We start from the raw sequence: 18572 nt of genomic DNA on the forward strand, positions 1-18572 counted from the left end.
AACAGAACACTTTTACTTGATTTGGATGATGTTACATAACAGGTTTTATGCAACATATAAAAAAAAACAAATAAAAAAAAAACCCTTTCTCAGGGTATCTTGCCCTGGCTGTTTGTCTCTTTTTCCAAGAGCCGTGCCATAATGAAACGGGCAAATGGTCTTGATAACACACACTCAGATTCAGATGGCGTTATTCTTCTGGAGCGGGAGGGTCGTAACCCAGGCGGCTGGCAGAAGGAAAGTGAGCCCAGAAAGTTCTGGCCAATTCCTCGATCTTGTCATAACCAGCATGAGAACGCAGCTCTTCAATCCAGCCGAAAAAGTCTGAAGAAGTCATTGCCCAGTTAGGCACATTCCTTTTTTCCCTTGATTCAGCTGTGAGCCAAGAGAGAAGGCAAAGAGGTCAACAAGAGCGATACAAGAACAGATCCTTATACAGAACATCAATGGTTTACTATCGGGTGCACGGGGTAAAAGGCCTTTCAACTTTCAGAAAACATCACAGCACTTTCCTAAATATCTGTTTGTTTGCATGCACTGTGATGGGTCCTGAATCACGAAGGCTATAATGTGCGATGACAAAAGGCTTATTCTGAGTTAATTGGATCTAATTTGTAATAATATTCAAAATGCTGCAAATTCATTTAGGCCATTATAATTATCACACATACAAAAAATCATTCAATGAGTTCACTAGATTTTCAGTAGCTGTGGAATAAAAAGACCTTGGGTTTAAAGCCACATTCACTGTTTAGTTGGCAGAAAAAGATGATTCAGAATACCAATTAATTGCTCTTGTGGAAGGAATGGCTTTGCTGTGAAAGGTGCAAAGTGATGCACACTGGGATTCATTTGTGAAATATGCATACCATTTCTACTAAAATATGTACACAGGTCATTTATTTAAAAAAAGAAATATGGACCCTGGATTTGTTAAACGGACCCTCATGCTGCCTTAATTTTACATCAAAAAATATTATTAATATAAACAAGCTATTTCACATTTCTTTTTGCAGAAATTATATGGCTTATTTTATAATTCTATACATTTTTCATACTTTTTTCCCCAATTGTCATATTTTAGGACCCATTGCACCTCACAGTACAGGTTACAAATGAAATAGTTTATAAAGTGATTTAAAACTCACCATGGTTTTCCTCTGCCCCTGTAAGGCAAACAAACAGAGGGACATTGAATATATATATATATATATATATATCAAAAAGAATATAACTTTTTTAAGGCAAGAAACCGAGGGGAATGTGTATTTGTGAAGCAATAATAGAATGTGGCTGACTGCTGACACATCTGGTAGGAAAGCAGACAGCAATGTGACTTTTAAATTAATGCACTGATCATAATTTAAGAGTAATCATTCCAATGATGCCCCGTTTTTAGTAAATCTGAAGAAAGAACAAACAAGGTTAGACTAAATTTCAATTCATGCCTATAGGGTGCAAATACCTTGAGAGCTTCTCAAGGTCTTGATTTAATGGCAAGAATGTCGCATTATTTATAAGCTCCTATTCATCTGTTATCCTTGTCTGTCACAGCTTCAATGTTCACAGCAGCCGACTGGTAAACTTGGGCACACACTCACTCACTCTCAGGTAAAAAGAAGCAGAGCTGTCTGATTCGGTAAGCAGTCCCATGTTTGGGAGGAACAGATGAGCTTTTGTCTGTTTTCAATCTCAATGTTCTGCCAATGTTCTTTCAGGGGTTTCAGCATGTTTGACAAAGCCAGCATATTTCAGCTAAACAAGTACGTCAAACCTGATAGCCTTTAGCTGTTGTTATGTCATTTATGCAATTTTGCCATTCTTGTCTAGCTCACAACAGATTCACATGAGAAAAATATTGAAATAAGTATAAAGGCTCCAACTTGAGTGCTAAAACAAAATTTCAGGAACACTTTCTATTAAATATTTTAATGCATTATAATAGTATTCTTCTTGCATAATGCAAACATAATGCCTTATTATATGTCGTATAATATGTTAGATCTCTTATAATATGTATAATTTCATGAACAATTGTAACAACATTTATAATAGCCTGCATAATACTTACAGCACTTTATTTTACAGTCCTATTCTGCATGCACTGTATACAACTATAATAACTAGGCAGTAACCCTAAACCTAACCCATATTAAGTCCTTCCTTGTGTAAATACACTGCAAGTGCACACTGTAAAAAAAAAAATAAAAAAAAATAAAATAAATAAATATATATATATATATATATATATATATATATATATATATATATATATATATATATATATATATAAATATGATTTACTCTGATTTACTCCACACCATATATGTATATGTATATATATATATATATATATATATATATGTATATATATATGCATGTATGTATGTATTTTTTATTTTTTATATTTTATTTTTTTAACGAGCGATTAACGCAGCGCGTATTTTCTGTTTGACCCGTGGCCCAACCCCTAGTTGGAGAAATGGAGATACACAGTGTTGCTAACTTAGCGATATTGCAGACCCCTTTAGCGATTTTTTCCCTTCAAAAAAGCGCCCAAACCTTATTTAGTTTCTGAGAATCTACCGGTACCGCTCTCCCAGCACGCGCGCACGCACAAGCGCGAACCTCTCTCTCTCTCTGCGTCTCGCGCTGCTTAATTCAGTTAAACACAGATATTATATTGCTTCTCTAATTTTACATGCAAGTATAGCCGAAATCACAGCACATATTGTCTTTATCGTATTTGATTCCATCAGAGGACGGCTCGATTATCAGGATTTTTGTGCAGATTAACATCTTGGAAGGGAGAGCTGGTTATGTCTTAATGGGTCGCGTTTCAGTCACTATTTCATATTCATTCCGTTGTTTGACAACAGAAACAGTAAAATATACCAATGAAAACAGTTTTATTGAGAATTTAGCTTTATCAAAATGGGCAGAGAGAGAGAGACAAACTAATGTGATAATAAATAATAAATATACATTTAGCATTTTCAGAAGAGCTGCCCTGTCATGCAAAAATCTAAACATGTTTGTGTTAGTAAATTGCTCAGTGCAAAGAAAGAGAAGTAATGGGAACCTGGTATTTCTTTGTTCTTTCTACATGTCTAATAACATCTATGACCTTTGAAACATGTCTTGTCTTCATGCTCTATGTTGACTATGGTTTCAATAATAAACATACATTTGCATAAAGCATCCATATTTATCCATGCCCATGTTGAGTAGAGTATTACAAACTTGAAAAGTATTAATTTAAGGTACATTTAAAACAAATAAAAAATGTGCGATTAATCGCGAGTTAACTCATGACAATCATGCGATTAATCGCGATTCAAATATTTAATCGATTGACAGCCCTAATAAATATATATATATATAAATATATATATATATATATATATATATATATATATATATATATATATATATATATATATATATATATATATATATACACACACATGGTGTGGTGTAAATCAGTTAGAATGCATTATAGTACCTAAAAGTTAACTTATATAACCAATATATATACATATATATAGTGGTTATTACTTTTAGGTACTATAATGCATTCTAACTGATTTACACCACACCATGTTTGTCCATCTGGCCAGAGGAGAACTGGCACTCTTTTTTCTCTTTTCTCCATTTCTGTTTCCGATGGAGTTCCTTGCCTCTGTTGCCTTTTGGCTTGCTTAGTTGGGGATACCTAATATTTAACAATATCACTGACTTTTCCCAAAAGCACCGTAAGCCTAAGTTGATCGTAGAGACCATTGGTGGCAATTGTTCTACGACAAATAGGCGTACGATGCTTTTGGTGCGTTATACCATAAACAGGCTTCATAGAAAGTGATACTAAAATTTCTCTACAAAATTTCAATGCACACTGCAGACATACAGATTTATGATGAATACAGATGAAGATTTATGAAGACCTTTTTTCCTATACACTACTATTCAAAGGATTTAAAATAAATTAATAACTGTATTCAGCAAGAATGTTCAAAAGTAACAGGAAAAACTTTATTCTATTTCAAATTAATGTCCTTTTGAGCGGTGTCAGTTTCCAAAGCAAGACTAAGTCTGCAAGCAGATGTTTTTAACATTGATGGTTATCAGAAATGTTTCTTGAGCAGCAAATCACCATATTAGATTGATTTCTGAAGGATCATGTGAAACTGAAGACTAATGATGCAGAAAATTCTGCTTTGCAATCACAGGAATAAATTATATTTTTAAATAAAAATATATATTTTAAATTGAAATATTTCACAATTGTACTGTTTTCACTGGGTTTTTGTCAAATAAATGCAGTATTGGTGAGCAAAAATAAATAAATAAAAATGACTAATGATCACAATAACTAACTTTTGAATGGTAGTGTACATAATCAGTGTCAGGTTTTCCTACCTGTGAAAGAGAGCAGTCCAAGCCAAACCACACAAAGGAAGAATGAGAAATACAGACGAAACATGGTCACCTGAAAGTAGCATGGCAACACACTCAATATAAGGCTGTACAGTCAATTTTCTATTTTCAAACTTCAAAGAGATTCTAACATAAAACAGGAAAAAATGATTGCATTAAAGGAACCACAGAAAGGATTCTTACATCAGTGTGTCTGCCTAAGATTACCTGTAGCAGCTGTTCCTGGATCCAACTGTGGTGTCATGGAGCCCAGACCTTTAAGTAGAACCCCAAGTCAGGGCTGGAACTGTTTACCTTTCACATGGACCTTTCATATGTCATACCCTTCATTTCTTTGCTCGTTCACTCTATAGCTCTTTGTTTGCAGGGGATTCTCACACATTTCTCCACAGCTGAAAGAATCCCTTGTTCAAGTAGTGTCCTTCCGCTCCAAATATTCTAGAAGCTTTTCTCTGGGTTTCCACCTCTCCCTTTTAGAATACTGCAGTTGTCTGTATGTGTCATAGTTTACAAATGCGAGTTTATATCTCACAATTCTGATTTTATTTCATGCAATTGCAATTTTCTAACTTGTAATTCTCCCTTTTTTTCACTGAATTGTGAGATATAAACTCACAGTTGAGAGAAAAAGTCAGGATTGTACGACAAAAAGTCACAATCTCCTTTTTTATTTTTTATTCAGTGGCGGAAACAAGCTTCCACAAACCTCTGGACTTCGAAGCAGACTCAAACTATAAGTTATAGGTTCTCTACCATTGGGTATACGCAAAGTAAATGAAAGTGGCAGTGTGTGTTATAACTGACATAAAACAGTAATTACTTAATAAAAATAAAGAAAATATTCTGCATGTTTTTAAAGTTTTCAACATGTGGCTAATTTGCTGGCAGACAAAACAATGAATTCAGAACATTACAAAAAGTTGGCAAGATAAACCTGTTATATTATATGGCTCTGCAATGACATAATACTTCAGCGCCCTCCAGTGACCAGTATGTCTAAACACAAAGACTTCTTTGGAGGCTACACTCAATTATGCTATACTAGTAATACTGTAATTACAGTATATTGCACAATATGCAAATAATATTCGGTATGTAGGCCTATAGCGGATGTATATAACTGGATGGCCTTCTACAACAGAGCACATTGCACAGACTGCAGTATCCCACAATGCAACACACTTTCTCAACTTGACTTTCAAATTCAAGTGTCACAAACATAGACATCATAGGCCTATGTCTATGGTCACGAACCCCAAGAACTTTCTTTTATTCCACACGCTCTTTTAAAGCTGCAGTCCGTAACTTTTGGTGCTCTAGCAGTTAATAAACAGAACTGCATGCATCTTAAGGAAGAACATAGCCGGAGCTAATTTCTCTCTGTTTATGTCTATGAAGAGTCACGCAGGTATTACTGGGCTACTTCGCAGTGGTACGACCCGTATCAAAAGGGACAGTAAGATTTAAATGTTGTTCATTTGAACTTTAAATTAATCAAATAATCTTGAGGAATAAATAAATAAAAATCACAGTGAGTGTCCATGAAAATATTAAGCAGAACCACTGTTTTCATCATTATTAATAAGAAGAAATGATCTTGAGCTCCAAAAGAGCACCATTGAAGACTGGAATGGCTGCTGAAAATGTGTCTATTCCATCATAGGAATAAATTACATTTAAAAAAAGTGTGTGTGTGTGTGTGTGTGTGTGTGTGTGTGTGTGTATGCATGTATGTGTATATATATATATATATATATATATATATATATATATAAATAATTTATTTTAAATTGTAATAATATTTTGCAGTTGTTCTGTTCTTACTGTATTTTTGATCAAATAAATGCAGCCTTGGTGAGCATGAGACTTCTTTTAAAACAGTAAAAAAGATCTTATACTGACCCCAAACTGTTCAATGGTAGTGTATGCAACCAAGAAACCATAAAAATCACACAGCTTTGTTAATACTCTTGCAAAGTGTTTAATTAAACAACAGTATTTAAACTTTTTGCACAGCTATCATGGATGTGGAGCGGACTACACTGTCCTTCTCTGCAGCTTTTTTAAATAAACTTTTCTTAAGCTTTTTTCTTAAATAAACATGGTTTAAATAACAATGCTCAGTAACATTCAGACGTACCATATTTTTTTAAAAGTTTGGAAAGTAAATGAAGAACGAACTCATTTGTAAATAGACCAAACCATTCTCGTTGAATGGTGCCCTTTCGAAATGGAAACTAACAGTTTTGCTGTAATAAGGTCTATGCCAACACTTTACTATCGATACCGATGTGTGAATCTGAATGAGGTGGATATAGTTCTCTTATATATATCAAATTAGCGGTGCTTGAATGTGAAGGTGGCACATTTGGTTAAGCATCTACAAAACATTCATCTTATAAAGACCCTCCTGTTGGCATTTCTCAGTTCATCCAGCAGGAGGCGACTAGTACCTGTCACCAACTCTCTCTTTGGCAACTCTTATGTACATACAGTTTCCTGTAATTCCTCTGTGTCTGTATCCTTGCACTTGTCCCGTGACAACCTTGAATATTGTGCTGCCAAAATAGTCTCAGGCTGTATCAGATGAAGGCCACATCTGTTGGCTTTCATGTAGTGTGAACAGAAATTGAGCTGTCGGTCAAAAGGCAATGGGCAAGTGCTTACATTATCACTTGGAAAAGGCGATATTCATTTTCGTGAACCACTCCAGGTGAAAAGATCATCAGTTAAAGTAGCATGGAGACACAGGGACAGAAAGGATACGTCGCATCATTACTCTAAATCAACAGTAAAGTTAATTCCTGTGATTTTCCAGTGGGTTGGTGTTCGGCAAGTCCCCTGTTTGCTGGTAAGAAATGAGCGTTAGGTAGGAGTTGCAGATCACTTGGCTCAGTGTGAGGTCAGATCTGGTCTGGTTGTAAGGCTCATTTGTGTGTGGAAGGTCACTGGAGGGGTTTGATCAGGTAAAGCTTTTCTCCATGTTCACTAGTGAAAATGGGAGCTTTCTTGTAGTGCTCTAACAGTTCATCCATAGAATTGAAGCGGCGTTGACCGATACAATAAACTCCATTCGACAACTGCACCTTGAAGTGTTTGTTCTTCCCCACTGCTTTCAGAGACACTGAGAAATCACTTGGCTAGAGAGAAAGAAACAGAATATTCATTAGCGAGCTTCAGCCTACAGATGGCGCCATAAGCCTTAGATTTCGAGTCTGAAAACAACTGCTCTAGATTGACAGGCACTTTCATTTCAGTGACATTCTGTATGTGTCCACGATAAAGAAATTTACTTTAAATGTCAAGCTTTTAAAAATGTACTCTGCTGGTTTAGAAAAACTTGACATTTTAGAGCTAATAAACTTATGTAAAACTAATGTAAAAACAACATTTTCTTCACACACTGAAGACGTGAATGAATCACAGAGTGTAGATGACACTACAATCATTAATTTTAACTAAATTTTTTTTTTTTTTTACAAACATCAATTAAAGTATTTAGAGTCGCACCACATGACATTTTACAACCTGAACTAACCTCGCCTAGTCATAAAGTCAAATTATCTCATATTTTAAGAGACTTTTTTACCTTGACACACATGATGCTTTCAAAACATATTTTAATTCTCATAATTACTAAATGACAACCTGGGTGTTTTTACTCTGAGCTGTTCATGTCCTCTGACTCAGAATTATACGTTTCTATGGCAACACTATTAACAGCAAAATTAATCTGCGTAATCTGAGTAACCAAAAGACAAAACCACAATACAATTCATTACGAGTTGGTAATTTTAGTGCTTCAAGAGGACCTGTTATGCTTTTTTACATGTTCAACTTTCTAGGTTGAATACATAGAGAATACATATAATAACTTTATGTAATGTTGCTGTTTGAGCATGTCTGCAAAGTTCCAAAGCACTTCCAAAGGCAGTTATTCTCTATATTAATAAGTACTGTTTCTGAACTCCCTAAAAACCCTCAATTGTAGTCTTCAGTTTTCTTCCAGGAACGTACATGTCACAATATTCCTCATTTAAATAATTCCCCGCCAAGGCATACGCATAATATTGTGGACGAGGCCTGGTTGAGTTGTGTTAGTAGTGTATTGTTGCCATGTCCAAGAGACAAGTTTTTTTTCCACCCTGGATCTGGCGTGACATTTCCCAAACACTCTTGAAGCGGTTGATCAATCACAACACACTGATCCAGTCAACCAATCAGAGCACATTGTGCTTTTCGGAAAGAGGGGCTTCACAGAGACCAGAACTAAACAGAGCGTTACTGGCAGACTAGGAAGAGAGGTGCTGCAACTATGTAAAATATGTGAAGGAAAAGTGTTTTTTGAACATTCAAGCATGAAAACTTATTCTAGTAGATCCCAAAAACAAGTTATAAATGCTTTTGGGCAGAGGTGGACAATAAAGTACATTTACTTGAGTACTGTACTTAAGTACACTTTTTGAGTATCTGTACTTTACTTGAGTATTATTTTTTTCTGGAAATTTTTTACTTTAACCGCTACATTATCGTACTTTTTACTCCACTACATGTCTGTAAAGGTCCTTGAGTAAAAAGTTGTAACGTCAGTCAGGGGATGATTTTGGTTGCAGGGGTTGCATTTTGGTTGGAAATGAAAGTTGGCAACATCCAACGTCGTATTGACGTCAGAACCCGAAGTCAGATTGACGTCAACATCCAACGTCGTATTGATGTCAGAACCTGACTGATGTTGGATTCTGACGTCAACCCGATTTTCATTTTCAACGTTGGGTTTGTCTTCTAAATGCGAATTTTGTCATTGTTTTAGAGCACACTAGCTTATAGATAACAGTAAGGCTAACATATTTATACGATGAAAGTGATTTCACCAAGTACCACATGTTCCTGAATCAACATCTTTGTTGATCCTGGAACAACTTTCCAATCAACCAATCAGATTTGAGGAACAAGTTTACAGTTTATGTCAAGTTTAGGCTTAAAACCAGGGTGAGGTGCTTCAACATCACTGTTATTCACCTGTCATTTCCCTCAGCTTTTAGGGAAAAGTTTGGGTAGGGTTAGGTTTAGGGGTAGGGATAGGGTTAGGACTAAATTTTGGGGCAGGAATGTTAATCCAGGATCAACAAAATATGTTGATCCAGGAACATGTGTTACTTGGCAAAATCACGGTGACCTATTTATACTAAATGCCCAAAAACTTTAAATAGGGCACTATTTGAGGGAACAGCCATTTGGGTGTCCGAAACCATTGTGGACGTTATTGAGTGCACTTATTCAATCTCACATTCAATCCCACTACTGGAACTGTGTTCTAGAAATAAATTTGATATTGATATGAGGGTAGGTAGGCAGGCATAGATTCAAAGGCATAAGGTACTTTAAGTATTACATACAACAATGCAACAATAATAAAACAATGCACTGACATTTACTTTTTACTTTTGATAGTTAAGTACTTTTAAAAACGAGTACTTCTGTACTTTTACTTAAGTAAGAATCGGTCTTTACAACTTTTACTTGTAACAGAGTAATATTTGACCAGTAGTATCTCTACTTTCACTCAAGTAAGGAAGTTGTGTACTTTGTCCACCTCTGCTCCTGGGTTTTCATCTAATATTTATATTCATAAGAAAATGTTTTAATAGTTTTAGTGTTAGATAATGATAACCCTGCAAATGACACCATGGACACAAATAACTGCACAGCACTCAAGTGGCTATTCACAGCTATTGACAGCAGTTATCTGGTCACTGCATTTTGATTAGATCCAAATAAAACTCAACTCACAGAGGACTCGCTGTCTCGCACAAGGAAGTCTCCCTCCACCCCCCTCTCGTTCAGCGCACACTCAGCCTGGTGCCGTGTCACGTTGCCATAGTACCAGTCCATTCCGCCAAATTTCCCTGTGTGGGAGGGCCCCGTGTGGCTGTTCTGCTGGGAATGGGAGCCCAAGGCCGTCGATAACGGACCATCGTTGAGCACAACCACATAGTTCTTTGGCACCAGACCCACCTGCCCACGACAGTTCTTACACCTCCACCATTCTGGGTCGTTCTCTGGCTTCTCCAGCACCTCCATTGTCTCGCCCTTCTCAAAGTTCAGCTCCTCCTCCGTGACGGAACTGAAGGGGTAGAGCGTCTGAACAGTGTGAAGGACTCTGGGACTCTGACCGTTACTGAGGCCCGTCTGTGAGGAGAAGACAGCGGGAAAGTCGGCCGAAGTGTCCTCCACCTCCTCCTCCACTTGGACGTAGTTGGAGGGGAACCAGCCCATTTGACCGTTATAGCTGCCCCTCCACCAGCCATCACTGCATTTCTCCATTACCATCAGCCGCACCCCCTTCACCAGGCTGAGCTCATCCTCCCGTTCCGCGTTGTAGGCAAACTTCACCGTGGCTGGAGTGTTCAAGTCGTATATTCGTTCAGCCCCGCCCCCATTAGAGGAGTACTCATCCGTGCTGGGAGTTGGAGAGGCTTCCCGTGTGCTCGTTTTGCGTTTCGTTTTCCCCAGGCCTGAGAAAGAGAGAGATGGGTATTAGACATCAGACACAGTATTTATGTAAAACTCGAGCCTCTGAGCGCTGCTAATTAGAAGTAGAAGAGAAAGGCCAGGGATATTGATTAGCGCTGCAAATTCATCAATACTAATCATTTCCTGCTGAAAGAATACATGTGATATAATCACTGCAGCCAGCCACATTTCCTCTTAGTGTCTTCTACATTCTTAAACCTCATCCATCACATTTTCTGTTGCTCCTAACCAGGCAAACATAAAGGGATAGTTCACCCCAAAATGAAAATTAGCCCATGATTTATACTCACCCTCAAGTCATCCTAGGTGTATATGACATTGTTCTTCCAGACGAATACAATCGGAGTTAAATAAAATCACTCCGATTGTATTCGTCTGAAAGAATGTCATATACACCTAGGATGACTTGAGGGTGAGTAAATCATGGGCTAATTTTCATTTTTGGGTGAACTATCCCTTTAAACCATGCTTTTCTAAAGATCCAGAGCCTCGCAATACAATTTCAAATATGAAACGCTTGCACAAATGCTTCTGCTACGCAGAGCCATACCTCTTATGTGGGCATTGTGAATACTGCGAATGGGCAGTGAAATAAATGTGCGATGTGATGCAGATCTCAGTGTTGCTGCTTATCAGAGTGTAAACATAACGATCAAACCAAACAAGAGACATGTTGACCCATCACTTAAAATAGACTCAGTTGTGTATAGTAAAGAAATACATGTGCGCAACACATTAACACACAACCACAAATATCAGTACCTAGCAGTTTCCTTCCTGTAGCAGATGATCCATGCACCCGGTTTCACACACTCATCTCACCATTGCTTTCCCTACTCAGTAAACAACACACAAACACACTTCCTCAACCTCCAACCCTAAACTCCTCCCTCTTTCTCAATACACACCTGCAGAGAATACAAAATGACAATAACTTCCTCTCTATACTACGAAAGAATAGGAGGAGAGAGAGAGAGAGAGAAAGAGTGCAGGTGTTCATGTGTCCGCTCAACTGAGGAGAGGGGGAGAGGGAGGGGGAGAGGGGGGGGGGGGGGGGGGGGGGGGAGTGGCCTACTTTTTATGAGCAAAAAGCAGCATGATATACTATGTGTGTATTTTTAAGGATGTGTTGTGAGACAGGGATGCTAAGAATGATGGTTTACATTCACACATGGCGCGTTTCTATTCAAATGAGGAGGAATGTGTCTGGTATTGTGCATTCCTAATGACTGGAGCAACTGTGTATGTCAGGGGGTTTTTTTTCCTTCAGAACTGATATTGAATGTAATTTAACCCTTTATAGGAAAGGAAATTATATACCCTTAAAACCCTTTAAAAAAAACCCTTAAAGGGATTGTTCACCCAAAAATAAAAATTCTGGCATCACTCTGTCGTGTTGTTCCAAGCCCATAAGACTTATGGAAGTTCAAGATAAGACATTTTGATTAAATGTTTTCCATTTTTAAAGGTTTTCCCCATAGATGAAAACGGTGTAGTGTAAATGGCCCATTAAGATAAGGCCCATCCACAATAACATAAATAACATGCATTTAGAAAGTAGATAGTGTGATTTTTCATTACATGAGAGTAGTTTGACAATTTTTCATTATCATTTCTTAAAAAATAAAATAAATTAAAAAACAGTGGTGTGGTGGTAAGCAATGTGCAATAGTATGCTATAAAAACCTAAAACAGCAAATTTTATTATGTATAAAAAATCCTGAAGTCCATCATGACTGTGTGCCAAGGTCAATACGCCTCTTAAATATTAGATAATTTTCCCTTTTTTATCACCATTAACAAACAGGAAGAGAAGTAGGACAAAACCAGAAGGAAGCAGACATCTCTCGAAGGACACATTTATAAAGAGAAACCTCAAACATTTTGTCCCTCAGGTATGATGATCCCAATGCTTCATTAAAGCAGTGATGTTCTCTATTAGCATACTGTGACATGAGAAAGTGCTGGCTTAAAAAAGAAAAAAAAAGAAAAAAAGAATCCTCTAAAGACAGAGGTTCAGAGGCTTTAAGGTCAATTTTTTTCCATGGAAACAATTTCTCAGGACAGCAGGATGCAACTCTAACAGCTGGATTTTGAAGTCACACTAAAGCAGGGCTTCAGACTAACATTTGGTGGCACCAGTACCTGATTTGGTAGCAATGGGGGTGGGGGGATTTTAAATTATAAAGGTAATTTAATTATAAAATTACTATTATTTTGCATTAATAAGTGCAGTAACAAATAATATCACATGCTTATTTTTTGGAAATGCACATTTGACAGTAAAGCACTGAGCTTGAGCTGAGATGCAGATAAAATGAACTTTTATTAACAAAAGTAACATAAAACCCCATTTTTTTTTTGTCTTCACATTAAAAATGACATTTAAAATGGATAATATTTAGAGCTTTGAAGTTGTGGAAAAAGTGTGAAGCATTAGAATGTCCTTGGAAACAGTGATTGAATTTCACTCTCAAAAGGTTGTATGAACTCCAAAATGATTAATGTAAAAAACATTTTACTATTTCTGCCACAATACCATGGTTACAGTTAGCATTGCTACATTAAATCCATGGTGAATGTTGGTGATTTGTTGACTAAAAAGCCTTCTACAACTTGTTCGTTCATGACACAATATTTATCCTGGTTTCCACGTCAGCTCCGTTTGATCTGATATGGTTTGTAACAGAGAATTCAAATTTTAAATCTTCTCACTAGATCTCACAGCGATGTTTTTAATAATGCAGGCAAATTGAAATGCTTCCTCACTGGACCTCCCAACTAACAGTGATGCACGGTCAAGATTGGCCAAGAGTAAACCTGTTCTGAACTAGCGCTGCGCTGTCTAATATCAGAGCTGATAAACTGTCTGCGCAGTGCAGCTCGAACATGAAGCGGTTTCATTCTGTTTTCATTTCATTTGCCCTTTGATGTTTTTCATATGCAACAGAAATGGCAGAAAATTTTTGTTGCAACGGCAAGAAAAAAAGGTTGCAGTCTGGAGCCCTGTTAAAGCCAGTGTGAAACATCTATGGTCTCTGATTTATGTGAGACAAAACTCTCAAATACATACTTAATCTAGACTGAAGTCGGAAATTAGGCAAGGTGTTTCAGTTACACCAAGTGTCAAGCGTGTTCTCTAACACTCATGGTAACAAACATTAGTCTGTCTGTTTAGGGTTGGTTGGGGAGATTGAGTCATTCTGCTGCTGTTTATAGGCAAAAAGATGATCAAGCCTTTCATTCATAGGCCCTTCTGTGATTTCATTGGCTACAATACATTCAAATTCGAAAGAACGGGATGTCTTGTTTTCTCAACTCACACATCACCTGGCAGATTTTTCCAAACAAGTGAATTTACTCACAATTAGCCACACCGATACATTTAACACTCATCACACAAGACGCAGTGGTTTTGATCGGTGTGGCTGATGAATTATTCAATATTTTTCTACAAATCTGGCACCATATGTTAAGACAGTGTGTAGTGAAAGAGGCAATCTGTCAATCATGCGTGTTCAATCATGCGGGTGCAGACAAGCACAAACCTCTCTTGCAACAGAGGAGAACATGGGTGGGACAATTAACCGCAGTCTGCTTTCACAATACTTTTAACTTTGATGTTATTTATGACAATGTGCACTATACAGTATTTCATAAAGAATATGCATGAACATTAGAGCTTATATAAACATACTAAAATTAATCCATTTGTCGTGTTCAGCTATGTGCAACACTTTAAAACCAAGGAATAAAACCTGAATGGGTTTAATAGAATCTGTGTAACAAGTTAATGGTCAATTGCAGTATGACACAAAATGCCAGACAGTAATCTTAAAGGAATAGTAAAAAATCACCCATTTTGTTTTTATGATTATGAACACAAAAGAGTTATTTAGCAGAATGTTAATTATCTCTTTTACATAAAATGTTGACCACAAGGCACCTATTGTCCACAACAATGTAGACTAATGCAGTAGGTTCCACTGGTTTATCTGATGTAATGAGCTGGGGGTTTTTTTTACTTGCAATTTTGCAGATACTAGGAATGTCCATATAAAAGAGAATAAAATAATTATAATTAAAATAATTACATTTCATAACTTTTAAGAGCTGAATGTTATGTGTAAATGGAAACAGAAAGTATTTTCTTTGCACTAATTGCAAATAGCGGTATTTTCTTTTAACCAAGTTTAAATTGTTGTTAGATGCTATCTATACTTAGCGCAAATAGTGGCAGATACTATTTGCACCTGTGTATAGTAGTATATTATAAAACAGTATGCAATAACAAATTCAGTGTATATGATTATATTTATTAATCATAAATGGATGCTGCCTTATTACTTGTCCCTATCCCTTAAGCCCTCCCCTACACCTAACTCTAACCATTAAACACTTTATTCCCACTATTATATACCTGTTATTTATTTCCACATTATTAATATATTCTCTGAGCTGCTATGCAATAGGAAACGCTAACGCCACCCACCTTACTCTCCACATCACTGATCTGTTATCAGTGGGATTTATTTTGTAGTTCTGACTAACTCTGCTCACTAGCAAGGCAGGCTATTTGCATTGGTGTAAATAGACAATATTTTAGAGCTTGGCATAGCTAGAAAATAATTTATAATCGTTATATGGTGTTTTAATATTAATTTATATGACTTCCTAATACATCCAGGCTTTAAATAAATAAAACCATTTTGAGGGGTGAATTAGAATAAGAAATCATTTTAAGTCAACTTGAGACACAATTGGAAGTTTGCTAAGGCCACATTGTGGGCTCCGGACTACTGGTTGAGAACCACTGATCTAAACGAACATTCAAATATGACATCAAGATGATAGACCAGTTTGATGTCAATGACGTCAAAGTTAATTGGTTATTGTCTTGTGACCAAACATCATTGAGGTCAAACCTGCCGCAACACATCATGACATATTTGAATGTACACTAATGTGATTTCTTGTAAAGGATCAATAAAGTATCAACAACAACACGATTTACAAATAATAATTTCAGCGACTAACTTTACAAACAATTTCTGTCTATTCCTCACATAACGCTATCATACAGCTTCAGAATATGTTGCATGAATCAAATGGACAACTTATATTAAATAGTTGTAGTGATGTTTTGTTCCTTTTGTCCATTCCCTTTCGCTGTCATTGAGTTGGAAAGGGGCTGCACAAACATTCTTCAAAATTTCTCCTTTTGTTTTTCACAGAAGAAAGTCGGTCATACATGTTTGGAACCACATGGATATTTTTTTTTACTATCCTGTTGATTTTCCATCTCTTTCCAAGTCTCAGCTCACAGACTTTCCTGATTGAGAGAAAATCTTTTATACACAGATATGAAAAAAGACCTGGAAAAGACAGAGGAAAAGAGAATAATAATAGGGAGAGAAAGACAGATGAAGGCTGTCAGAGAAAGGGTAACCTTGTCACAATGGATGAGCAGAGAGGGGAGGTTAACCTTGATAACTGCAAATCAGGTGCAGGGATGAAAGCAGGAGCCGTATGCATGAGCAGCATTGCCTGAATGACCTCAGACACAGATGACATTATGAGGCAAGAGGGTGAAAAACACCAATACACCAGCACGCGCACACACATCATTTATGTAGCCCATAAACACAGAGTCTCTGAGTCAGAGTCACAGACAGCGGATGAGCACATTTATCAAAGCACACTGAAAGAACAAAGAGCCTGTGAGAGAGCTGTCCTCACTCTGTCCACAGAAGATCGATAGGCCAATAGACTGGGAAAGAGGATGTGCTTTTAAAACATGACACCCAAGGCCAAGCATTGAGGCTGCCTGTACAGTCATGACACAGCTTTTGACTCGCATTCAGTGGCAAGTAAAAGAGCCATTAGAGGTGGTTCAGTGTTTTGTTAAAGGAACAGTGATAGAATAAATAAAAAATCTGTTATTTACTCACCTTCCTGTCAAACCCGTGTGGCTGTTTATTTATTTTTATTTTTGTCTGGTTCAAAAATCTGGTTCTGAAAACAGTTTACTTACGAATCTGACTGATTCCCCAAAAATCTAATTTCATCTCAGTGTCTCACACACCTTTTCCACGGAATGTGTATTCCTAGTGCCAGAGCTGGTTCTCAACCCAGTTTGAAAAGTGGAATATACCAGGAATCATGTTCAGTGATCCAGTCACAGTGGTTCTACAGTTGACAGCTCTTTGGTGGCAAAAGATTATCAATGAATAGTGACTTAAACTTCACTCCGTTTCTCACACAAAGCTATCTTGTGACCTTCAAGCAGTCCTATTGGCTGCTTGTCTGATGTTTTCTGAGCCAAAGGTAAAAGTTCACACAAAATAAAAAAATCATCATTTGCTTACTTTAATGTCATTTTAAACCTATATGTGTGTGTATTTTACACACATAAAATACATTTTGAAGAATGCTGGTATTGGTCACAAAAAAAAAAAAAAAGATATTTCTAAAAGTATCTTCTTTTATTTTCCACAGAAGAACGTCAGTCATACAGATTTGGAACAACATGAGGGTGATTAAATCATAACAGAATTTTCATTTTCGGGTGAACTATCCCTTTAACAGCTGTGTTCTCTATAAACTGTAATAGCTCTGTTAATGCACTGTGTTAATGTGGCACTGACTGTGCTGCAATTAATTTTTTTACGGTGCAAGTATCATGTAACAGACGCTTATTCCTAAAGTAGCTCACAATACTCTTAATACAAGGACAGCCCCCTGGAGTAAAGAGCTATTTATACCAAGGACAATGACTATAATGATAACTATTACTATAAAGTTTTAATCGTTCTAATTCTATGAGAATAGCGAAGTTCACACTGCAGCTATAACGATAACGTCAGAGGAAAAATATCGTTGGAATTTGGAACCACTTTCAGATGTTTTTTTTGTTTTTTTATCTTATGAATGATAAGAAATATTGACAGAAAATCAAAATCCACTCAAGTTTAAAGAGCTCAAGCATTTAAAGAGGCAGACGACATAAAATAAACAGAACATTATACCGTCCGATGGTGTGGAGTGGACGCTAATATAGTTATCGTGTGGGTTTGAACCCACAATTTTAGTTACTAACCCAGACCTTCCACCATCCCACACAACCTCTACCGTGCTACAGTTAGCTTTAAAAAAAAACAAAAAAAAAACATATCAATTTGGTTTTTAGATTTAAGCTACAAACAATGAAGTCCTAGGTGGCATTTTATTAAGCTGGCAAGCTCTACTTTTAAACAGTTCATGTTGTCATCCAGTGATGGTCTGCCAATTACCAAAATAAGCCAGAGCCAACCAAGAGCCATCAAAACAGATGATCTTAAATATACAAGAAACAGTGACACATGCTGCATAGTCTCACTGCAGAGGTTCTTGCCCTCCATCCTCCCATTTCCTGTCTTGGGCTCCATGCAGAGATTCATGTGTCAGTAATTAAGAGAAGCATGTAACAATCTTCATAAGGAAAGTGAGGGAGGGGAGAAAAGGATGTTCTAGAGAGGTTAAGGTCAAAAGGGTAGAGAGTTGGGGCCCATTTACCCTGACAAGAAAGGGGTGGTGCAGTTTGTGTGTGAGTGGACATCTTA

General features: G+C 36.9%; 2 protein-coding genes across 3 annotated transcripts in view; both read right to left on the minus strand.

The window, feature by feature from the left end:
• On the minus strand, positions 1–4833 carry otos2 (otospiralin 2). Of its 2 annotated transcripts, none has more exons than XM_084129282.1 (4): positions 4621–4833; positions 4420–4489; positions 1149–1166; positions 1–375 (listed from the first exon to the last, which is right to left on the minus strand). In XM_084129282.1, exons 2-4 carry the CDS (start codon positions 4481–4483, stop codon positions 191–193), a joined length of 267 nt encoding a protein of 88 aa, XP_083985408.1. In that variant the 5' UTR covers positions 4484–4489; positions 4621–4833; the 3' UTR covers positions 1–190. The 2 variants fall into 2 exon arrangements, with proteins under 2 accessions (XP_083985408.1, XP_083985407.1); XM_084129281.1 differs by having other exon boundaries at positions 4645–4832.
• A 1552-nt stretch (positions 4834–6385) lies between these two features.
• nck2b (NCK adaptor protein 2b) overlaps positions 6386–18572 on the minus strand; it is a 46087-nt gene continuing 33900 nt past the window's right edge. The window contains exons 3-4 of the mRNA XM_084129279.1: positions 10228–10952; positions 6386–7577 (exon numbers count right to left, since the gene is read on the minus strand). Coding sequence (XP_083985405.1) covers positions 7383–7577; positions 10228–10952 — 920 coding nt within the window. The 3' untranslated portion in view covers positions 6386–7382. The remainder of the gene's footprint in view (positions 7578–10227; positions 10953–18572) is intronic.

The sequence above is a fragment of the Abramis brama genome (genome assembly GCF_963993115.1).
Source record: "Abramis brama genome assembly, chromosome: 11".
NCBI classification, from domain to species: Eukaryota; Metazoa; Chordata; class Actinopteri; order Cypriniformes; family Leuciscidae; genus Abramis; species Abramis brama.

Coding starts and splice junctions, on each gene's coding strand:
- otos2 (XM_084129282.1), bottom strand. CDS start 4,483: ATGTTTCGTCTGTATTTCTCATTCTTCCTTTGTGTGGTTTGGCTTGGA.